General features: G+C 28.4%; 1 protein-coding gene across 8 annotated transcripts in view; it reads right to left on the reverse strand.

Moving 5' to 3' along the window:
• The window catches only part of LOC107438641 (uncharacterized), a 583,728-nt gene that overhangs the window by 40,575 nt on the left and 519,177 nt on the right, over positions 1-23,976 (reverse strand). For all 8 annotated transcript variants that reach the window (XM_071182379.2, XM_071182380.2, XM_071182378.1 and 5 more), the window contains one exon: positions 15,720-15,897. In XM_071182379.2, coding sequence (XP_071038480.1) covers positions 15,720-15,897 — 178 coding nt within the window. The remainder of the gene's footprint in view (positions 1-15,719; positions 15,898-23,976) is intronic.

Raw genomic sequence — 23,976 nt, forward strand, 5'->3', positions numbered from 1 at the left:
AGCGATCTCCTGCCCTCGGACCTGAATTAATGTACCTACTGCAGGTGACTTGCATTTTTTCACGATATTTTGCGTTATACAATGAGCTGCAGCCGAAATCTATAGATTTGACACGATTTATTGACTTAACAGAGATCAATATGAGTGATAAAATCAAATAAAATTGAACCACTATATTGACCAGTACAAAAAAGTTTATTGACATTAGCTTACTTACTCCTGATACAACATTAATTTTTTAACCGTTCTCGAAAAAAAAATCTTAATTCGAGTTCACAATAAAACGCACATATCACTATCCGTCAAATTGACAACACTGCACACTGACAACACTGCACATTGACAACACTGACAAGGGGAATTCCCTAGGCATAACTTTTGAATTTCTCTCAACTGAGTTGTCATGATTAAAGTGGGGTTGAAACCTGTCATATTTATTTTGAAAATGTAGAAATTTCCAAAAGTTCAGTTCGATCGAGATTTCTGGTAAGGATTCGAGGGCCCCCTGAGCTTGAGGGCCCCGGGGCACTGCCCCGCCTAGCCCCATAGTAGCTACGCCACTGTGTTCAGATGGCCCCTTGTTGACAAAGACAAACGCTTGTTTTAATGAGGTCGGGTGACCGGATAAAAGATAGACATACTGGCAACAGGTTTTCACTTATAGACATAAGAATATTTTTTTTTAGGGAAAAGAAAATGCTGTTCATTTAAATATGCTGAAAAGTAATTCACAATGAATAAATAATAATAAAGAATTCAAATATGAATGGATTAACTTAAATCATATAGCACCAGCTGAATCGACCAGCTGAATAGAAGAAGGTTGCTACCAACTTCTTAAAGAAAAATGTAGCTTTCTGTGAAGAAAAGTTTTATTTTAATCTTAGTTAAGATTTTTTTTGTCAAGTCAAGGTACTAAGTGATAATCTTTGAGTGTTTTTAGAGTGGAAGAAGGTAACAAGTGCATTTATTTACCAACAATCAGCAAGTAATGTTTGAAAATTTGTGTTTTTTTTTTCTTTTGCAAATTAAAATGCCATAAGTGCCAACGCTATTACACGTAGACCTTAAATAAGTGTTAAGGGTTAAAAGATTACGCAAATTGAAAACTTGCTGACAAGAATTAAAAGCATTGACATAATCCTTATTTCCAATTGAAAATATATAAACTTTAAAGCTAGTTGACACAATTTATTTAAATGTCTTAGAGAACCTTCGCACCCACATCTCTTCATTCATACTTAAATTGTATGACGAATAAGGCAAAATACTGTACTGTTTTAAACAAAATCAAGCAGAGAATTTTGGAATTTGAAAATATCATTTTAAACACAAATAGATTTTCTTTCATTTTATCACAGAACTATGAAAGTGTTAAGCATTCTTCTAGCAGAAATCAAAAATTATTATATTGCACATTTTTAAAAAAAAAAAAAATCTTCCCGTAGAATATGAATAAACACATTAATTGTGACATTATTAACACATTATGTTGCAATTATTCCATATTTTTATCAACACGTTAACATCATAATGTATTTAAATGGAAAGAAGATTGAAATGTTAGATAAACTGGGGTTTGAATTTTTAATTTAAAAAATAAAAGTTAGAACTAAGATTTTTAAAAGGTCAAGAACGCGCGTGTGAATAAATTATATTTCCGATTCCGAAATTCAGCACATACTTTTCAAAACACACAAACAAAATTAATCTACACATTAACCACAATCTAAACAAGTCCATTAAAAGACCGACACATCATAAATTTAAAGCAATATTCCGAACATTCCAGATTCAAAATTCGCAGAATTGCGAATTTTTTAAAGACTAAAAATAACAACATTACGCATAATAACTAAATGCATAATTTTTCATACTTACCACTTGTTGAATTTCAGACTTTCAAGCCGCCGAACGAAATGCCAAATGGTTGAATATAAGCAAATGGAAGTAATTATAAACAACTTTTTTTAATATTTTAAACCAATAATGTTCATAAATAAAATGCGTACATCAATGCGCAATTTTTATTCGCTGAGCTGTGAGCATTTTTTTGGAGCAGTTTAGTGGGGGGATGGAAGTCAAAGATTAATTGCGCACGCGAGTTTAGAAGTGGTCCAGGCATCATTTTTTTGAAAATGATGAGGCTTAAACTATGCGATTATAAATTACTTTTTAAGAAGCCGTCAATGAAGTTTCTGCAATTCTTGGAATTTTTTTTTTTCAGTGTAGAAAAATGGGGAATTGAGAATTATCGTGACCCAATGTTGAAGTGCAATGATTTAAAAAGCAGATGTGAATACGCATTATGATTATGTTATTAACAATGATTTATGCCTAACTATAGTGTGGTGATTTACTGCTTTTATTCAATACTGTGTATAGTTGGTTCGTTGAATCAAGTTTACGTCTGTAAGTAAAATAGATTCTGGAACAAATCAGCATTCACTTTGATAAATTTGACTGGCAGAATTATGAGAACTGAGGTTAATGAATCGTGATTTCGAATAAGGCTTGCCAGATATTTTTAATTCAAATTTTTTTTGGTAATATATTTATTGTTTTATAGTAATTGAATCTGGAATAGATATTTATATAAATGTACAAAATACTTCGATTTGCTTCTATGAAAGTATGCCAAGAAAAAGGTTTTTAAAGAATCGTTTTTATATGCCTACTTCAAATCCCATTAATCACATCCATATGCTATAATTTAATAGTTTTTTCTTTTGTAAAAAATGAAATTTTTTTTTTTAAGGCTGCAGTTTTAAAAATGAGAGAGAACATACAGAAAATTTCATATTATCCAACATTTACATAAACTAATAAAAATTCGTCACTTATCGGTTATTATATGGACGATGAAGTCGAGTTCGCCAACACATAAATGTATCACCAGATTCTGGGTTTAACACTTCATTGGGTTCATAATTCACAAAGGTGTAGTAAATAATACAAAATTGCGACCACTAACGATTAAAATAATAAATTCAAAAATACGATAAGATCGTCATAATGGTTGACAACTATCATTGTCAAACACGAGAGTTCCGAGATTAATTTTAATAACTATAATTATCAAATACTATTATACCTCGATCATTATCACATATTACTGAATACGTTATTATTGCGTGTGCTGATAAATTTTATTTGGCTAACAAAAACATTGACCTATGTAGAAATATTGTAAAACTTAATTAAACTAGAAATATTGATTTTTTGGACAATTTATCGTGTTACTAAAATTTGGCACTTTTCGATTATAAGGATTAATGTTCGTCTTGGCGACAGCTTGGAAAAACAGCCGCCAATGTATGAACCCTATCACCAATAAATACTAAATAATCACCATGAAGTGAAAAGGAAATGAGAAATAAAAATATTATTTATTAAGGAAATAAACAAAAAATTATGTTTGTCAATTGTTTTTCAAAAAAATAATTTATAAGTATTGTCATTAAAAGAAAGCATCAATTTATTCAAATATTTTTTTATAGGTACTAAAGATCGAGATAAACCAAAACATAATTGATTTTTATTTCCTAAGAATCAATTCTTGCTTCTAAACAATTCGAATGTGCACTAAATTGCCTTATTTAATCAATATCCTTTCAGCCTACACAGAATATTGAATAACAATTATGCAATGGAACCCGAACAGGTTTCAAGGCAAAATATAGGCCACTACCTATCATCAATAGGGTCACCATTTATGTGTCTTAGTTCTTTTTTTGTTACCAGCCTTTGAGATTAATGAAAAAGAACAGTCACAGCGCCATTAAAAGGAATAAGAGAGAAAAAAAAACACTTTAAAAAAGTTAATATCATAATTCAACAAGGGCTGAATTCAGTTCTAAAATTTGTTCGGAACATGGTAGAGTTGCCAACGATGTTTAGCTTAAAATTTACGCAACATAAATTATAAGCTAAACATCGTGTAATTGTATCGAAAATATTTTAGACAAGAAAATTTTTAGAAGAGAGAGCTCAGAGTGTTCAATAAAGTACAAGAACTCTACTACACTACTAAATTAAAATTTAAAAAGCCTACTATTTTCTAGATTTATGATTAACATTGAGGCTAACCTCATTGTTTAGTAGTTATAATTATTTAAATGCTTGAGCAATCAATTAACTGTGTAAAGAAATATTTTTTGAAAAGAAGTTCTTGAGAAATCGTCAAAATTCAAATCAATATAGTCTGCAGCAGCAACATAAACGCAAGACAAGAAAAAAAAAAAGGAATTTATATCTTATTGGGGGAAAGAAGCAGACGATTTATTATTTTAATACTCCAGCAAGCAATTTACTGAGTGAAAAAAAAAATTTTGACATTAATTTTATCGAATACTTTCCCAGTTTTAGGGAATTCTGCAAATTATTTTTGAAAAGAAAAAACAACTTAGAAGAAATTTTGTAAAAATCAAGTGGCTCAGCAGAAATTGGCAAAATCCATTGAAGTCAGCAGTTATGACTAGGACGCAAGATGAAAATGAAACAAAAGAATAAAAAATTACATATCTTAGGGTTAAAAAAAAAAACTGACGATTTATTATTTAAATACTGAATGAAGAAAGAATTAACTCAGTTAAGAAATCTATTTTGACTAGAAATTCTGTAATATATGTATATACAGATCAGGAGAATTTGTGAATATACCAGATGACTCAAGGAAAATTGGCAAAATCCAGCTGACATAGACGCATGATGGGGGGAAAAAAGATTACAATTTACATTTTACTGGGGGAAAGAGCAGACAATTTATTTAATGTTGAAATGGTAGTTTTAGAAAACGGACTGGCAAAGAAAGAGGTGAGAGCAGAGACAACGACCCCTGTCGAAGTGTTGGCGCACAGAAGACAAAACGATCTTTCACTTGTTGTTACTTCTAAGACAAAAACTAAATGTTAACAGATGTAGAAGAACGAATTTTTTTTCCGTGCGGAGAATGACGGGAAGACGCTTTATCATCGAGAGTAATGGCTTGTTGTAGAATCATAGACTAAGACATGGACCTTATAGACAAGTTCAATTTGAAATGGATACTGATGTAGCAAAACCATATGAACGATTTATTTTGTTATACTTGTAACTAAATTTCTTTGTAACAAATTTGATAGTGTAAAACTACTTAAAATACTTCTCTGGTTTAACTGATTGATGGAGTTTTAAGGGCTATTTTGACGTATCGCAAGTATTACGAAATTATATATCTCTGAGTATTTTTAAGTTGAGTCATGGACCTTATAGACAAGTTTAATTTGAAATGGATATTGATGTAGCAAAACCATATAAACAATTTCTTTTGTCATACTTGTAACAAATTTTTTTTGTAATAAATTTGGTAGTGTAAAACTACTTAAAATACTTCTCTGGTTTGACTGATTGATGGAGTTTTAAGGGCTATTTTGACGTATCGCAAGTATTACGAAATTATATATCTCTGAGTATTTTTAAGTTGCGTCATGGACCTTATAGACAAGTTTAATTTGAAATGGATATCGATGTAGCAAAACCATATAAACAATTTCTTTTGTTATACTTGTAACTAAATTTTTTTGTAACAAATTTGATAGTGTAAAACTACTTAAAATACTTCTCTGGTTTAACTGATTGATGGAGTTTTAAGGGCTATTTTGACGTATCGCAAGTATTACGAAATTATATATCTCTGAGTATTTTTAAGTTGAGTCATGGACCTTATAGACAAGTTTAATTTGAAATGGATATTGATGTAGCAAAACCATATAAACAATTTCTTTTGTCATACTTGTAACAAATTTTTTTTGTAATAAATTTGGTAGTGGAAAACTACTTAAAACAATTATATAGTGATATCACTTTTAGACAGTATAGAACGATTAAAATAATTTATTATGGCACGAATAATCAAACAACGATTAATATAGATAAATTTAATTATTGTATTAGTAAACATATCACAATTTAATTTAATAGTGATAGTAGAGTTAATACAGGTTGATTAAAATAGTTTATAATGACGAAGTCATAACCACACGGCTAGATATTGAAAAATTTAAGATTGACGTTAGATATTGAATATTAGAATTATATGTCTGATTTTATAACGATATTCCTTTAATTGCATATTGTTTTAATATATTCCTAATGATTAACCAAAATCATAAGCTTAAATATTGAATAATACTGTACAATGGATATTTAATTACATAAATAAATGACTTATTGATTTTGGAATATCTTTTAAATTTTTTGCGTATCTGAAAATATTCTGAATAACCAGCTGAAATCACATGCTTGAATTTTGAATTAGCTTACCACATAATGGCTAAGATTAAAATGGCCATTTAGTCGTAAAACAAATTAATGGCTAGTTCTTGAATATCTTAAAATGATTTTGTTTTCAATGACTATCCAAAATTACATGATTGGAAAAATAGAACCATGTAGGCTTTAAGTTCTTAATTCGATAATCACCGAGAAAGATAATCGTAACGATTCGATAATCATAATCATCGAGAAAAGACCGATGATTATTTTATAATTATCGAAAGAATGTTGATAATTGGTTCATGTTTATCGAGAGTAGGTCGATGATGAGTTCATAATCATCAAGAGAATGTTGATAATTGGATCATGGTCGGAAGAATATCGATAATGGGCTCGTAATCATTGAGAGAATTTCTATAGTTTGTTCGTGATCATCGAGAGAAGATCGTTAATGATTTCATAATCACTAAAAGAAGGTCGATAACTGGTTCAACATTATCGAGAGAAAGTAGATAATAGGTTCATAATCATCAAGATTAGGTAAAGATCGAGTGAAGCGAAAATGTCATCAAACGACCATTAAATTACGGAAATACACACAAATGTCACTGAAAGTGAGTATCAGGACCCCTACTTTCAGGTTCACAATTGGGTTGCCAGTGCCATGTATGGATGTTGAGATTGTCTTTCAGCAGAGAAGAAACTATTGTCTGGTGGCAGGAGCAGTGCTTTTCATTGATCAAGCCCAGCTGCGGCTCCAGAAGCAATAAAACACCTGCATGCCAAAAAGACAATGCAGTTCTGGAGGTTGCGAAACAGTTGAGAATTCTCTCTCTCTCTCTTTACTACTGATGAATCGATTAATTTTCGAAGTTGTCTTGGCAGCGATACGATTCTTTGTGTTTATTCGATGCTATTCTTTTTAAAGTAAATGATTTTTTTTTTCAACGTTAAACAGAGTAAGATGTTTTAACAGCTTGTTGTCGTATTCGATGTAAATGTTATTAATAAATAATGTAATCAGTTGGATCGAACTTCTTTCTCTTAGTAAATATTTTGAACGCAAAAAAGGAAATGATTAATCGTTACGTCACTCAATCGTTAAAAAATGTATATGATTGCACAGTATGGTTAATATTCAAGACTTTGCTTTATGACTTAGACATCTGAGTTAATAAGTTAGCAACAAGGAATCGCAATTAGGAAGGTGCATTTTTAAAATTCTAAAAATTGAAGTTTCCTGATCTGTTTTTGCTTTATGAAAAAAATTTTTTTTTCTAAATTATCGCGTTTTTTTTATTTAAAAAAAAAAATCCTTAACATTTGGTTTTTGACTATCACAAGGAAAATAACTTGGTAAAATTGGAAGAAATATTTTAGGTATAGTTTTGGTATGAGTAAAGACATAGTATTTGGAACGTTTTTAAGGGGTTTTAAGACAGTTTGTCAAAATTCCCTTAAGAATAAAAACAATAAATACATAATTTTCTTTTTCTAACAATTTTTTAACCGAAGCACCGATGTGTAATTTTTCAAATAGTAAAATATACCGACAAAAAAGAGGATTATACAAATTTTCAATACTTTTTCGAAGAAGATATTACTATAAGTTATTTTTCGGAAAAATACTTAAGCAAGATTTACTTTTAAACAGTAAAATAAGTAAGATTAAGTTAAAATTAAACATCCGAAGAATTAAATCTAATTACTTTTAAGCATCATCTAAGGAATCATAATTTAACCCTTTGACGCAGAATTTTTATTAAACATATTTTTCATAATTTTGCATTAATTTAAGTCACATTAAGTGAAAAATATTAATCATAACATTTTAATAATTCATGGTTAGGAAATACAATATGAAACACCATATCTTTTTTTTTGTGTTAAAGGTAAAATCTTCCAAACTCGGTTATATCCAAACAATAATTTTTCAAATTTGCACCATCTTCAGTTATTTAGATCTCAGAGGAACCCTTTCCTCATTGAAATTTCTTAAATTTACAGAATCAGTTCAGAACAATTTTTTTCAAACTCCTTTTTTAATCATTTTATATTTTCGCGCAAATATAATGCGGATAAACTAACAGATATTTTTTTAGTAACTACTAAGCTGTTTTTTATAATAAAAAAATATCAAAAATTATTTTTACTTGTATTTAGAGTACCAGAAAAAATATGCAAAAGAGGCATCAGTGTCCCAGCTGCGTCAAAGGGGAATTTAAAACATTCAGATCATTAAAATATTCTAAATAATTATCTTAATCATCGCAAAAGTAAAATATAAATAGTAAAACACGCCTACAAATAATTGTTGTTAAGTTGTTTTGTTGAATGTTTTAAAGGGTAACAAACTCGAGACATCTTCATCACAGTAAATTGCTTTTTTTTTCTTCTATTGGTAGAGGGAGGTAAGATAGGAAACCAGGTGACAAGCAGAAAAATATATTCGAATTCTTCAACACGATCGGCCTCATAAAGAAATGTGGGGGTAGAAAACCTCAGAGCCACTACAATAAACATATCTTTACCCGTAAAATACTTCCCCTTCGACGTGGAGAGCACTTATTTTAACGAGACGTGAAACAATAGACAGGAGAAGAGAATTTTTAGCCCAAACCATCTGTTTGTTTATGAGATGAGAATATTTCAGGATCCACTATTTTTGGACACCAGAGGGCCCAAAACACAAAAACCTCCCACTTTCTTCCCCAACTTGTTTTCCTACCTAGTGAAATTCCAATCCGCAATTAAGATCATTGTTTTAATTGTTGTTCTTTTTCTGATGCGAGATTCCTACCAATAAGAATCAGGATAACGATTGCCTGGATTGTTAATTGTTGTTCTTCAGTATAGATTTTTCACAATGACCGCCAATAAGAATCAAGCAAACGATTATTTGCATGTTTAATTGTTTTTCTTTGATATGGAATTTTTACGGTGGCCGCCAATAAGAATCAAGCAAACGATTATTTGGATATGTTTAATTGTTTTTGTGTCGACTTCATGGCAATTTCTCTTAGGAAGTTCGTTAATAATGAATGAAAAGTGGCCAGAATAGAGCTTTATGGAGGGATGCATCTTTATTTTATTCGGAATATATGTTTCTTTCCACTGATTACCGACAATTAATGAAGTAGAAGGAAGGTATTCTAATTCTGCTCCACCAGTAAAATACGGCAATCCCTCTGAAATTCTAAGAAGATAGTAATTATAGATCAACTTTGATTTTTGGTTCTTTAATGTTCATTCTGCCGTTTTAATTGTTTCATTCCCGCCTCTTCTTGCAATTTGTGTTAGATAATGTACGCAGTTCCTTAAAAATTCATCAAAATAGGCGCAGAAATGGGCGCTTGTAAACGAAGTCGAATTCTTCAGGATGCTGACATTACTACAGAATTAGCAAACACATCAACATTCTTATTTTCGAGGGAACACTTAAATTTAAATGTAGTTTGCATTTGACGAGGTTTGCGAAAGAGAAACTCAAATAAAAAAGTTCTGGAAATAGTTCTTTCTGTATTTATTATTATAATAAAATTAGAAATCTTGAGAAATATTATCTTATATTATTTACGGGGGAGATTGTTTAAACCATTATATTGATGCTTTAGGCTTAAGTATACAGAATTATTGTATATGCACAGTAATTGTGTTTTGCTTATCGAACTTCATTAACTTTTAGAAGAAATTTTAATGTTTTACACAAATGTATATAATTTATCAAAGATTTTGTAGCCTTTCATGTAAGTTATTGGAATAAGTATAAACTTATATCCGCTAATAATTTCAGTTTATTCAATGCAGTGCCTTTTTCGAAAAATGCATATTGGAAGGGATAAGCAAAATCTTTTTTAAAAACTTCATTAGCATGTAAAAGATTTTATGACGACAAGATAGTTTATTTATTGGTAAGATAATGAATGGGCTTAGAATTTAAACTAAGTAAAGAAATATTTTTGTAATTTACTGCATCATTCTGAAAAAAAAAATTGTAGTTCATATGTTATTAAAGAAAATTTTATGAATTATTTTTAGTTAACAAGGAAAGATCGATTAAGCGTAGGTTTAGTAAAGAAATTATTATCATTTAAAAATAAAATTAAAATAGTTTTTTTATCCATAAAATTTGTTTTTAACATATTTACTTTTATAGTAACATTACATATATGCTATAAATGGATTACCAAATATTATTTATTTTGTAACAAAAATTATTGATATACTTTTACTTGAATTTTTTGTTTGCTATTTGATTATTCAAGATATTTGTTTTAAAAAAAAGTGTGCGGAAATATTTAAATAAAATTCTCATTAATTAAACTTATGGCGTTTTTGTACTATTTAAATATACTTTTCGGTATAATTAGTTTAGTAACTGGAGTTATTTATTTCAAATACTTTAGTTAAGTGGAAAACAAATCTACAGCTAACAATCTAAGGAAAAAAAAGGAAGTCAAATTCTTCAAATAAAATATTTTAAGAATAATTTAGCTACGCTTAGTTTCATTTGGGAAACAAAATCCTTCTGTAAAACAAAGAATGGAACTTGTCACTATTGTGTTTTCTTCGAAGTATCTTCTGAGAATGATGAAAGAAGAAAAGCAAAGTATCCCGACCCCGTGCATCATGTTTAAATTTATTATTTTGGTGGTTTTTTGGCGTCTTTCAGACAATCCGCCAAGTTTTATCTCTGTGAAGAAAGGGGTGTGATAATAAATTTCCAAGATACCCCCAGCGGCAGGCGTCTTGCCAGTTAGCGACTGTAATTCACATTGTTATGTATTACACACGTTTTGTGACATCACTGGCTTTGTAATTGTTTCGTTTGGAACAGTTTTATTTTCTAAGTAAAAAATTTCATTATGCCTATTTTCTATTCTCTGCACAAATATCTGTAAATCTTTCATGTCTTATTACATACTATTGTAAACTCTAATTTGTTTTTTATTCGCGTCATAACTAGATTTTTTTAAAATTTAGAATTAACAACACAAATTTAGAATTAACAAGAATTAACAACACAATTGAAAATAACAATTTAAAGGTAAACTTTTTTTTAAAAAAATGCCTACCTAGATGTCTTTATTACATACTATTGTAAATTCTAGTTTCTTTTTTTATTTACGTAGTAACTAGATTTTTTGATTTAGTTCGAGATATTAGCTATTGGAAGTTTTTTTAAAAAAATGCCTACCTAGATGCCTTTATTACATACTATTGTAAATTCTAGTTTCTTCTTTTATTTACGTAGTAACTAGATTTTTTTATTTAGTTCGAGATATTAACTATTGGTAGTTGTAGCAAGAATTAACAACACAATTGACAATAACAATTAAAAGATAAACTTTTTAAAAAAAAATGTCTACCTAGATGCCTTTATTACATACTATTGTAAATTCTAGTTTGTTTTTTTATATACGTAATAACTATATTTCTTGATTTAGTTCGAGATATTAAGTATTAGAAGTTGTAGCAAGAATTAACAACACAATTGAAAATAACAATTTAAAAGATAAACTTTTTTTAAAAAAAATGCCTACCTAGATACTATATTTTTTTTTTGTATAAAAGGTTAAAATTTTACATACAAACAACAATTTATAATCCTCATCTGTTTGAAATGAAGTTGACCAGGCCATTGAAGGTGAAATATAATATAAATCACTTCAAAAAAGACCCCCACAAGAAGGGTTTTCAAGGGGTCATTACATCTGAAGTGAGGGAGGATCCTGTAAAATGAGATGAGAATTTTGAAAAGTTTTACCACAAAAAGATCTCCTTGTAACTGGAGATCATATCCTGTTACTGACAAGAGGGTCCTTTAAGCATGTAGGGGTCAAAAATAATATATATGACCCATAGAGATAACACCTCGAAAAAATTTAAGGGGAAGGTTTTTTTTGCAGTCATTTCAAGGTCGTAAACAAAATCGTAAATTCGCCGCGATTAGTTTCTTAAAAAAAAAAAAAATTTGAAGAAAAAACCCTACTAATTGGTGCATAAGTAAGTATGATTTATTGGTGCAGAAATATAAACTCGTGAAAATTCGATCAATATGTATTATAATATAACTGCATGTTATAAATACTATAAACATATTAATATATTGTTTTAGAAATATGTTGTAAAAGAAATAACTGGAAAAAAAAAAGAGTTGCAGGAAGTGCTGAGATAAAAGTTATTTCACTATAACTGAAACTAATGTTTAAAAAAAAAGAAGCGTTAATTACGACACTGCTTTCCATCAGAGATCGCAATTTGTTTCGTATCAATGATTCTTATGCCTGCTGATTCATGATAGTTCATTTAATCCAACTGTATTAAGACACGTAATATATTATTCCATGTCAACACTCTTTTATACAACATTCCTATATTATTCTTTATCTCAACCATCTTCGTATTTTTTCTAATGTATTATTCTTCGAAAATTAAGTACATTCTAACCAAATACTACAAATTTTAATTTGTAAGACATTATTATGCTACTTTACACTTACTAATTAACGATAAGCCTCTTTAACAAGTATTTGCATCCCAGTTTAGTAAATACTTGTTTACGAAAACAAGGAATCTGTTATTTAGATAAAGGAAGATGTTATTTAAATAAAATTAATGGCGAGCTATAACCATTTCTGGTTTTGCGCCAAAAGCTACAAATTAGCAAACTATTTAAAGTGCTGTACAATGCAAAAATTCCCCAGAAAGAAGGTTCTCAGAACTACAGTTAGGGATCTAGTTGGCTTTTTAGCTCTCAACTTTTTTCCACAGATGAAATGGGATTCAATAAATAATCACTGAGTGCTGGTGCGTTGAGAGTAGCTCATTTCTGAATTTAGAGGAGAACAAAATCGGAGTTACCAATAATGGTAAGACCAGGGGATATTAACCACTTGATCCGAAAGAATAATTTCAAATGAATGGGTAGTTAATGGATTGTAACACTTGATTAATAGGTTATTTGAAAGTTGTTTGAGATAGTTGGGGCCGGGTACTGATAAATAATTCATAGCTACTATTTTAAAGCAGATGATTCAATTTAGTGGATGTTGAGACTATTTGACAGAAACAACTATTTCAGATTAGTGTTAAGTGTAGAAAACTGCACTGTTTTGTTATTGATTATTGTTATTGATTACGAGAGATGGTTTGAATCGAAAGTAAATATACGATTTTTCCTTTTCATGATAATTGATTTTGTCCAAATCCATTACGAGTGTTGCGTAATGCAGAATTATAAATGGAAATTCCTGAGTTATGAAGCAACCAAAAGAAGATTTTCAGAACTACAGTTTAGGTTCGACATCTAGACTGAAGAGGTGGGCTTCTTAACTTCCTGTAAAATATCTGCTCTTAACTTCCCGTAAACAGCAACGATTACGATAACGACTGTAACGATATCTGTTATTTTAATCCATGTGATTCGATCTGATGAATGTTGACCATTTGACATAAACAACTAGTTCAGATTAGTGTTAAGAGTAATAAAATGTACAGTAACGATTGATAAAGAGAGATGATTAGAATCGAAATTAAATGTACAAATCAGGTAATCTATGGTACAAATCTACGGATCTAAAGTAAGATTGCAGATCTATTTAGACACTGATTAGAATTAAGAGATTGTAAATTTGTTTATTCTAATATTTGTTGATTCATGATCCAATTCCATTATGAATGTTGCACAACGCAGAAGTTTAAGTTAGGAAGCAATCGAGAGAAGATTCTCAGAACTGCAGTTTCGGTTCGACATCTGGACTGAAGAGTTGGGCTTTTAAAACTTCCAACCCTCTTCTAAGGATGAGTTGAAGTGGGATTCAATAAATAACCCAGGAGTGCTGGAGCGTTGAGAGTAGCTCATTTTTGGATTGATAGGAAGACAAATCGGAGTGACTAATGATCGTCAGAAGAGTGCAGACGCTGTGTCGCAGAAATTTTCCTGACAGACTTCTGGATGGGGGTAAGGATACCCAGAGATGCTCGGACACGGCGGATTAGGGTAACCATTTCGCGTGGCATTTCTTGGTGTGAGAGAAATTCTGGAATGTTCATCAACCGCGAACTCCTCGCAGTCAGCGTGAACTCGTTTTCATCAGAGCCTTTGTTTTCTCCCCACTAGTAATGGGATGTAATCAACTAAAGAAGCATGCTGAGGAAAGAACATATAATATTGGCTATGTAGGCTTAAAAAATCACTGGTTTATGCCTTGTCATAAATTTTAAATATGTGTGATGAGTTTATGTAATGAATTAACAACTAGACTTCAAAAACAATTTGATTTTTAAGTTATTTTTAGTCACTGTCTAATGTATCCAAAGGAAAAGAGAGGTAATCCCTTTCTTGTATGTCAAATGTGCTGCATGTCTTTCGAATTTATTTTTCTGCGTTGTTTCCATATTAATTTAAAATCGCATTAAGCAGCTTCGTATAGTCGTATTATGCAACTTCGTTCGTTGTATTAGTCAATTAAACTTTAGAAACAATTAGATTTTTAAGTTATTTTTTGACACTGTTGTATGTAATGGTGAAGAAAATAACTTTAAAAGGACAAAAATAATATATTAAAACATAAACTTAGCTACAACAAGAAAAATTTTTTACAAAAAAACGTAGAAAGTTAATAGCCGTGATAGTTTAATCACCATTTAAACAATCAAAATTAAAATTCACGCTCTGCAAAAATTGTTTAATCCTTAATGAATTCTTAATCCGAAATAAAATTTAAATACTAACAACTTTAATTTCGTTTTCTTTTAAAACAAAACAAAGTCTAATATATTAAAAGGTAATAAGCTATAAAATATTTTTTCAGTTTTACATTATTGCTCTTTTCCCCAGATATATATTTGGAATGAGTTCATTCAGTGCCTAACGAAACCATGAAATAAAATTCAAATTATGTCAAATTTATTTTTTGCGAAAATAAAATCCAAATCAGTGTTACAATAAAAATATAAAACTGAAATATAATTAAAATCTACTCTTTTTAGAATAAATTAATTATACAAATTTATTGAAGATGCTATAGAGAATTCAAATAATAGTTTCAAATTCATTTCCCACGAAAATAAAATGCAATTCAGTAGGGTTATAATAAAAATATTTTTAGAAATATAATTAAAATCTACTCTTATAAGAAGAAATTCATAATTCAGTTTATTAAAGAAATTACTTTAAATAGAGAAAAGTACCGTTTTAAATATTTTATAATGAATTTCATTGAAATATTCGCCACTTGACAAAACCTCGAAATAATAACTCCAATTCCATTTTTCCAGGAAAGGAAAATGCAATTTACTGTTGAATTAAAAAGATATAGAAATATGATTCAACTCAAGTTAATTAAACGAAGGTATTTCCATTTTCCTATTTTGGCAAGGGAAAAAAGCAAAACTGTAATATTTTTTATTAATGGGTAAATTAATTTAAAGCTGGTTATAAAAAGAAAAAAAAAACGTACCTGTTTTTGTTGCTGCTCTTGAGCGAGTTGAGATTTCATTTCTTCTAATCTGTTGATGAGGTTTGTAAGGATTTGTTGTTGGTCTACGGAGTCGTTACTCAATTTCTTCCGCAGGGTCACTTTCAAGTCCTCGCTTTCCATGAGGACTCGTTCCAGCCTGTCCTCACTTCTTCTATCCCTAAATAAAGGAAAGATTACCACATATATATATCTATATTATATATTCAATATTTTGCTATATAATACACCATTTACAAATAAAGTTTTATAACTATGTTTAAACAACAGCGTTTAACTTTGATAACAACTTTAACCCTTTTAATAAACATATTTTTCATATTTTTTTCATCATTTTAATAATTTATTGTTATGAAATATAGCATCAAACACCAGTGACTTTTTCTGCTTTAAAGGTAAAATTGATTCACTTCCAAACAGTAATTTTTCAAATTTGCACTTTTCTGCGTTAAAGGTAAAATTGGTTCACTTCCAAACAGTAATTTTTCAAATTTGCACTTTTTGGGCTAAAGGTATTCACTTACAAACAGTAATTTTTCAAATTTGCACTTTTCTGCGTTAAAGGTAAAATTTATGGATAATTCTTTTCAAAATAGTAATTTTTCAAATTTGCACTTTTTGCGTTAAAGGTAAAATTGGTTCACTTCCAAACAGTAATTTTTCAAATTTGCTCTTTTCTGCTTTAAAGGTAAAATTGGTTCACTTCCAAACAGTAATTTTTCAAATTTGCACTTTTCTGCGTTAAAGGTAAAACTGGTTCACTTCTAAACAGTAATTTTTCAAATTTGCACTTTTCTGCGTTAAAGGTAAAATTTATGGATAGTACATTTCAAAATAGTAATTTTTCAAATTTGCACTTTTTGCGTTAAAGGTAAAATTGGTTCACTTCCAAACAGTAATTTTTCAAATTTGCCCTTTAAAAAAACACCAAAATATATTTTTGCTTTTAACTAGAGAGTTAGAAAATGCATAAAAGGGACACCGGCGTTCCATCAGGTTAAGAAGAAATTTGAAGACTCTTCCTTCTTCATTTTTTTCTTTGTTGGAAGTTAAATTTTTGATTTGCATTTTCTTTATTTTTTTTGTACTCAATAAACATTAGATAATAGAATGTCATTCAGCAAGTCTGAAAAGATTGAAAATAATGAGGTCGTTTGAACTGTTTAGGCGAAATAGTTTAAGAAAACTTTTAGAGCTCGTGCAGATTTTTTTTTTTACAAATTTTTAAAGCAATTATAACTGTAAATTTCAATTGCTATAATTAAAACCATAAATTATGCTATTTATAGTTTTGAGTGAGTAATTTGAAACTACACATTTGTCCGTTTTTAGATTTTTGTACATTTAATTTAATTGCAGTTTAAATTAAAAGCCGATTAAAATGACACCATTAAGCAAATTGTTATCAATTATTTTTAAAACTATAAAAACAGACAAATATTTAATATAAAAAGCACCTTACAAAAAAAGGAATAGCTGATTACAAAATGGTATTGGTTTAATTTTATCAGACAAAAAATTAACAGAGAAAATAACGCACGCAAATTTTACAATTGCTAATTTTCTTATATTATACATGTTTTAGCAGATACTGCAAAGTAGAATAAATATCCAACACCAGTTTATTTGTGGACATTAGATAAAAAGGATGAAAAGTATATTTAGAATTTTCTCTGTTCGCCTCCATCCCTTCGAAAGTTAAACTCGGTCGTAGGAAAAATGCCTCAATAGAGAAATTAACAATTATTTCGATCAAAATGAGCAAAATATCAGAATAGTAATTTTCAAAAAATAAATCAAAGTAAGTTGGACAAGAAAATATGTAACTTATGAATTTAAAGAAGAAACGCTTTGAAAAAAAGTACGGTTATCTACTTCGTAAGTATTTGTTTTTGTATACCTGCAATAAAAAATAAAATATGCTATGATATTAATTTTAAATCATTCAATAACGGGTAGTACTTTTGTTTTTACTAGCAGTATATTTCTTCAGTTTTCAATAAATGTAGAACTATGATTAGATAAAAGCTGAATCTAATAGTCAAATATTAAAATTTCTAAAGACTTAAAAGCACGGAACAACGCTCGAGATTAATCTTAGTTTGTAGAAATAAAATTGGAAGTAGCTAATCCATGTAAGCGCACATGGTAATAACAACGAATTTCAAAAGCCCCTCTATTGTAGTTTCGAGGTTGAAGCAACTTTAATGAAAGTTCTAGAACAAATCAAAATCAAAATTGGAATAAAGCAGTTTCTTCCATTCATTAGCACCAAAATCTCCGTTTGAAAGAAAGTGCTTTAAAATCAATTTCACAATTACAATTTTCAATTATTCCCATTTGTTCCAAATTCAATAACTGTTTTAAGTAGATTTTATTCATCATCAGCGATTTTCTACAGCCTTCAAACAACTACTTGCACTGCAAACAATTATGAAGTATGTTGAGAGAAGTGGATTATTCAGGAATTATGATTATTAATATGATTTTTAAGTTTTTATTTGAATATTTCTCAGCTCTTAATGAATGAAGTAAGCTAAATATTTGTGTCAACGTTGAAAATAAATATATTTAACATAATGATGATTTTCCCTGTTAAATGGAATCGTCACTTTGTGAAAATTTTGATTATTTTATATCCGTATGTTTAAAAAAAAAATCATAATTCAATAATAAAATCGAAATGAAACAACTAAATAAGCTAGTAGTAATTTAAACAATAAAAATCAAAAGATGACAACTAAGCAAATCATCTTATCACCATATTTCAAAAGTTTAAACTTAGTTCTATACGTTTTACTATAGTATAATTTTTACTCAGAACTGATTCTGCATGTTTATCAGAACTGATTCACATAAAGCTTGATCTAAATTATCAGAATGAGGTAAAATTTATCGTGTTTCTTGCTCTATGGGAACACCAAAATACATTGTTAATGTTAACAGAAGCGCTTTTGTAATAATTTTGGTAAAATTAACAACAAAATGCAGTTTTATAACATGCGATAAAATTTAGTAGAAAATTTCGAAATTTTATGATCATATATTGGAGCATGATATAAAAACAACTTATTCGGTTAAATTTATTTTATGTAGCAATAAGAACTATAATTTTGAAAACGAGAATTTCTGTTAAACCATTACCATATGTACGGAAAAATTACTAAATGAATGTCTTAAATACTGCATATTTCGGTTTAATTAACCAGAATTATGTTGTTTTTCTTAAAATTAGAAATGGCATTACCATACAATCTACAAAATATTGCTGGAATATGATTTTTTTTTCTTAAAAATTATTAACACTTTATTTAAAAACATAAATTTTAAATCAACAATGAGAAAACAATTTAATAGATTATCCATTTATAAAATCCTTTTATCTAAAAATTCATTATCTTTTAGTAATTATTTTTAAATGTGTTTCAGAAAAAATATCACTCATCAATAACATTATAAGTTTGACAATATTATTATTTTTTTTAAATCTGGAATATTTTTTTTAAGCCTATTAGAACAACAGATTGAAGAGGAAGGCTATGACATGTTTTGTATTATAACTTGAAAAGTTAAATACAAAGTTGCCAAAAAGATTTGCCACACTTTAAACACAACAACACCAACAGAAAAAATTGCGGATTATTATTTTGCTTAACTACAAAAATAATAAAAAACTACATAATAAAAGCATATTTTTTCCTTATCATTGTCACTTTTATTTTGAAATCTTAATGACCTTCGCTTTCATGAAATTGCAAGCAAATTATTTAGTTAGAAGTTTAATAATTTTAGGGCAACTACAAGTTAAATTACTGCAAAAACAGAAATTATAGCAATAATAATTCAGTTTCAAATGTATAAATAGAAAACACTATAACTTTAAAATATTTACTTAAAATATTAATGTATGTCGCTTAAAGAATATACAATACATTAATTAATGATGTGTATTTATGCACTGTACTGTAATATAAACCGGATTTTTTTAAAATTCAATTTACGATTTGGTGACTGGTTATTTTCAGGTCTACATCTTGGCTATAAAAATGCACTCATAAATCTAAAGTTCTTTTCTTGCAAATTCTCTAAATCATGTTTAAATTGTAAAATAAGTTCTATAAATTAAAATCATTGAAAATTTTGTGCAAGTTTATTGCCTATTTTGTATTTTTGAAAAAATATGTTCGTTTCTTTCAGAAATAAAGGAAAAAAAAACGGATGATTATTTTTCGAAGAAATTAAATTAGTGGAAAGAGGCTTTGGAGTAAAGTGAGATCTAGGTCGGGAGGATGGGGAAGAGGAAATGATGCTGAGGAGTGCACCTGTGACAGGAGCTTCAAGTGGATGGGGATGATTCGACGACAATGGGCGGTCACGCGCACAACAATGGAGAAAACAGAACAGATGGGTTACAAGATTTGGCGAAATAATCACCATCAAAATTGTCGCCAACTGAAGAATTATTTTCTTAATACAAATTTTTCGAAGTTTTATAATGTTTTTGGGACGGAGAATCCAAAAAGAGAGTTCAAGCTATCATGTACAGTAATCAGTCATTTAATTTAGAAAACTTAAATAATGTTTTAGCTTTTAATATAAAATGTTTTGCGAATATTAGTTAATTACATAAATTATTTGTATCGACGGTAAAATTTTAAAAAATTGCAAGATTAAAAAAGGAATCATTGTTAGGATCTGTGTTCGTTATTTAAAACTTAGTAAGCGCATTTATTCGTAAATAATGATTAATGTTTTTTTATTTATTTATTTGTTTATATATTTTATTGCTATAAACCATCTAACAAAAATTAAAACAACATCACATGGTTTAGAATATAAAATTGCTTCATAAAGGATATTAAATTAGATAAATTCTTCAATTTGAAATAAAAATTTACTTTCAAAGAAAGAAAAATATTGAGAAGTCACAGAACAAAATAGCTGCTTAAAATTGATAATCAAACTGCAAAAAATAATAGTAGTTCAAAATATGACAGCGTAAGAGATTTATTAAAGACAGAATTTAATTGTAGTGTGATAAAGAAAGTAAATAAATTAAATTTTTTTACACCTAAACAAAACTTTGCAATAAAAAGCTATTTTTCAATTTTTACTATTAGTTCACACTCTCCCTATATATATTTATATATCTTGTTCAAATTTTCAATCTTTAATAAAATACTTTTTATTCATCCACTCAAGTTTAAATAAATTTTTTTAAAACTTGTAGAGGATAAACTTGTAACACTTGATGTCAATACAATTTTTTCAAATATTCATTCAAAATTAAATTTAATTTTTGCCACTTAATATTGTGATTCTGTCATTTGTATATACATATTTATATTAGTAATTGTAATTATTTAATAAAAAGTTACTAAAATAAAAATTTTTTCTTACTTTTAAATATTTAAAAAATATTATTTAAACAATGATCCGAATATTTTATAGTATTATTATATTTAATCTTTTACTTTCGGCGCAATGTAAATTTTAATTTCAATATTTTGTACTTTCGTTATGATAAAATAAGCTATCGTTGCTCAAATGTTTTGATACCTATTATTTAAATAAATAAAAACATGAAATACGCTGCAGTTAGCGTTTAGTGGAAAAAAGAATTATATTTGATGCAAATAAGCAATTTATTTTTATCTGTTTCACAGTGAAAGTACCCATTTTACAGCGAAACATATCTATTTTAAAGTGCAAACTTATTTATTCTATACTGAAAATCATAATTTTTGAACGAAATTAATTTTCTTTTGTTGCATTATATTTTTTTAACGTTAAACAAATTAAAAAGTCAATTATTTAATATTTTTGTATACTGCATCTATTCTAATCAAATCTTTATCATCAAAGTGAGTATGATTGAAGTGAACTGCTTGCGATAGAGGGATTTTTCGGTATGGTGGCATAAAAAACAAGGTGTTTTTTTCTTCAACTGACACCCTATTTTTTATTTCAAAATAATTAAGGAAAGAGCAGTTTCAAACATTCTTATCCCTTCAATTAAAATACACATATAAAAGGTCTTTATTCAACTCTAATAAAGCAGTTCAGTTTCATAATAAACAACCCGACAGCAAAAAATTCCGAATGGGTGTTGATTGTAGCTCAAAAGCCATAAGAAAAATGCAATACTGACACAAAAACATTTCAACAGCCTCTCGCTTTTTATTTCTTTTATTTACATTCATTCATTAAGAAAAATAACAGCTTTTATCTTGATAATGTCTGTATGAGTCTGTCATTCTATTTTGAGGAGCTGTTGCTAACGATGCAATTATAAAATTCTAAAAAGGATCACCACACACACTATATGTTTTTTTCACTGCTTGGCTATCGCGGCTGAGAAATTCGAGCTCGGTCGCAGTTATTAATTATTTCTAAGAAAGCTGAATGGAGATCTGAGGAGGCATCAAAATTTGAGACTCGTACAAATAGGCCTATTCTACTGCAATTGACGGTTATTCTGCGTGCAAAATTTAAGAATGAAATAATAGAAGTTTAGGTTTTTTTTAAATTTTCTTTTTTATCAGGTTTATATTTAGCAACTGAGGGTTACAAAAATACCTAATATATATCAGGCTAAATGCATTTTTTCCTCCAGCAAAATGTTCGTGCGTGTCCGTGCCATTTTTTTTTTTAAATATTGAGATAAGTTATATATTTTTTATTTATTAAAGTTATCAGATTTAAATGCAGTGTTTATTCAACACGGCATCTTCAGAGAAATTGGTGATCTATAATGTCAGTGCCTTAAACCATAATATGACACAAATTTGTTGCGACCATAACATGTTGTTTAAATGAACCGTGTTTACTTTTAAGTTAAATCTAAGGATTTAATCATGCATAAAAAGTAGTTACAACAAATTGAAAAGATATCAAGGTTTTCGCTCTTTGCTTTTTTCAAAAAAGAAAAAAAAAAAAAAAAACTTTTTCTTTTTTTTTTTATTAATTTAAGAAAAATAATACTAAACTTGGGTGTTTTGAATTCACTTAGTTTATAATAGTTTTGCTTATAAAATCTCGGAATTTTAGAAGTTTACAAAAAGGAATAGAATTTTAAATAAAAAAGAATTTAGGTATAGAGAATTTAAGTTATATAATTTAAAAATAATTTTGAAAAATAAACCCAAATTTTATTCGCGATTCTGTATCTAAGCCTAAAAAAATATAATCCTGAAAATAAATATTGAAGAACATCAAAAATATTTAATTTCATTAGAATTTAATTTAGATCAATTTTTTGAAGGTTTATCGAATTTTGATTAATATTACTAAACAAATGTACTTAATTAGCACTAACAAACAATCCTTACTAAGTGCTTTTTTTAAAGTCGCCCTTGTGTTACCTTCCAAAATATTTGATAAAATTTTTTAATTTTTAAAAAATAATTGTGTTTCTGATCTTAATACATATCCACAATAAAATCTTCCCTGATATTTATTGTACTTTTAGACGATTTAATCCTGAAGTCATAATTAAAATCGAAAAGTATAAATTTTTTTTTGAGATTAAAAATTCGCTTTTTAAATTTCACATCAACAGGGGTCAGTTCATTAACGGGACACTGTTTTCAACTTGTACAAACGTTACTCGTTCGTGATAAAATATTGTTTACACATTTATTGTTTTGCATGCATGTAAAAATAAATGGGTTCCCCGTTTTTCCCTCCAGCATGAGTGACTTGTTACGGAAGCTAACATGTCACCATTTTGGAAAAGGAAACAGCAGCTGCTTCTCAACTAAATTTCTATCAACAGTTGAGACCGTTATAAGAAACATTGTAATATGCAGAAAGATGTGAAATTGACTTAGCACAACGAATACAAACATGTCCTTATGAAATCTTTATCATTAAGAAACATATATTTAAATTTAAATATTGGTTTTAGATTGTCTCCTTCACCCTTTAAAATACAAAATTTTAATTTTGAAAAGCCTTAATATTGGCACAATAAATAATTCCCAACTAAGAAAAATGCTTTTGCATTAAATGCATAATAGAATCATACCTTTAATGGTGCAGAAAGTGGGAAACTGATCCACATAAATTCCGTATCAAATTACGGTATAAGGTACTGGCACTTTAGGTGCATCATCAGTAAAATCCATTTTACCGTAAAAAATATTATACCGCTATTTTCCCAGTAATATTTATTTAATTAGAGTGATGCAGTGATTTTACGGTAATTATTACTGTAAAAATTACGGTTTATCAGATT

Source organism: Parasteatoda tepidariorum, chromosome 4 (genome assembly GCF_982258835.1).
Source record: "Parasteatoda tepidariorum strain Cologne lab strain chromosome 4, Ptep-v5.0, whole genome shotgun sequence".
NCBI classification, from domain to species: domain Eukaryota; kingdom Metazoa; phylum Arthropoda; class Arachnida; order Araneae; family Theridiidae; genus Parasteatoda; species Parasteatoda tepidariorum.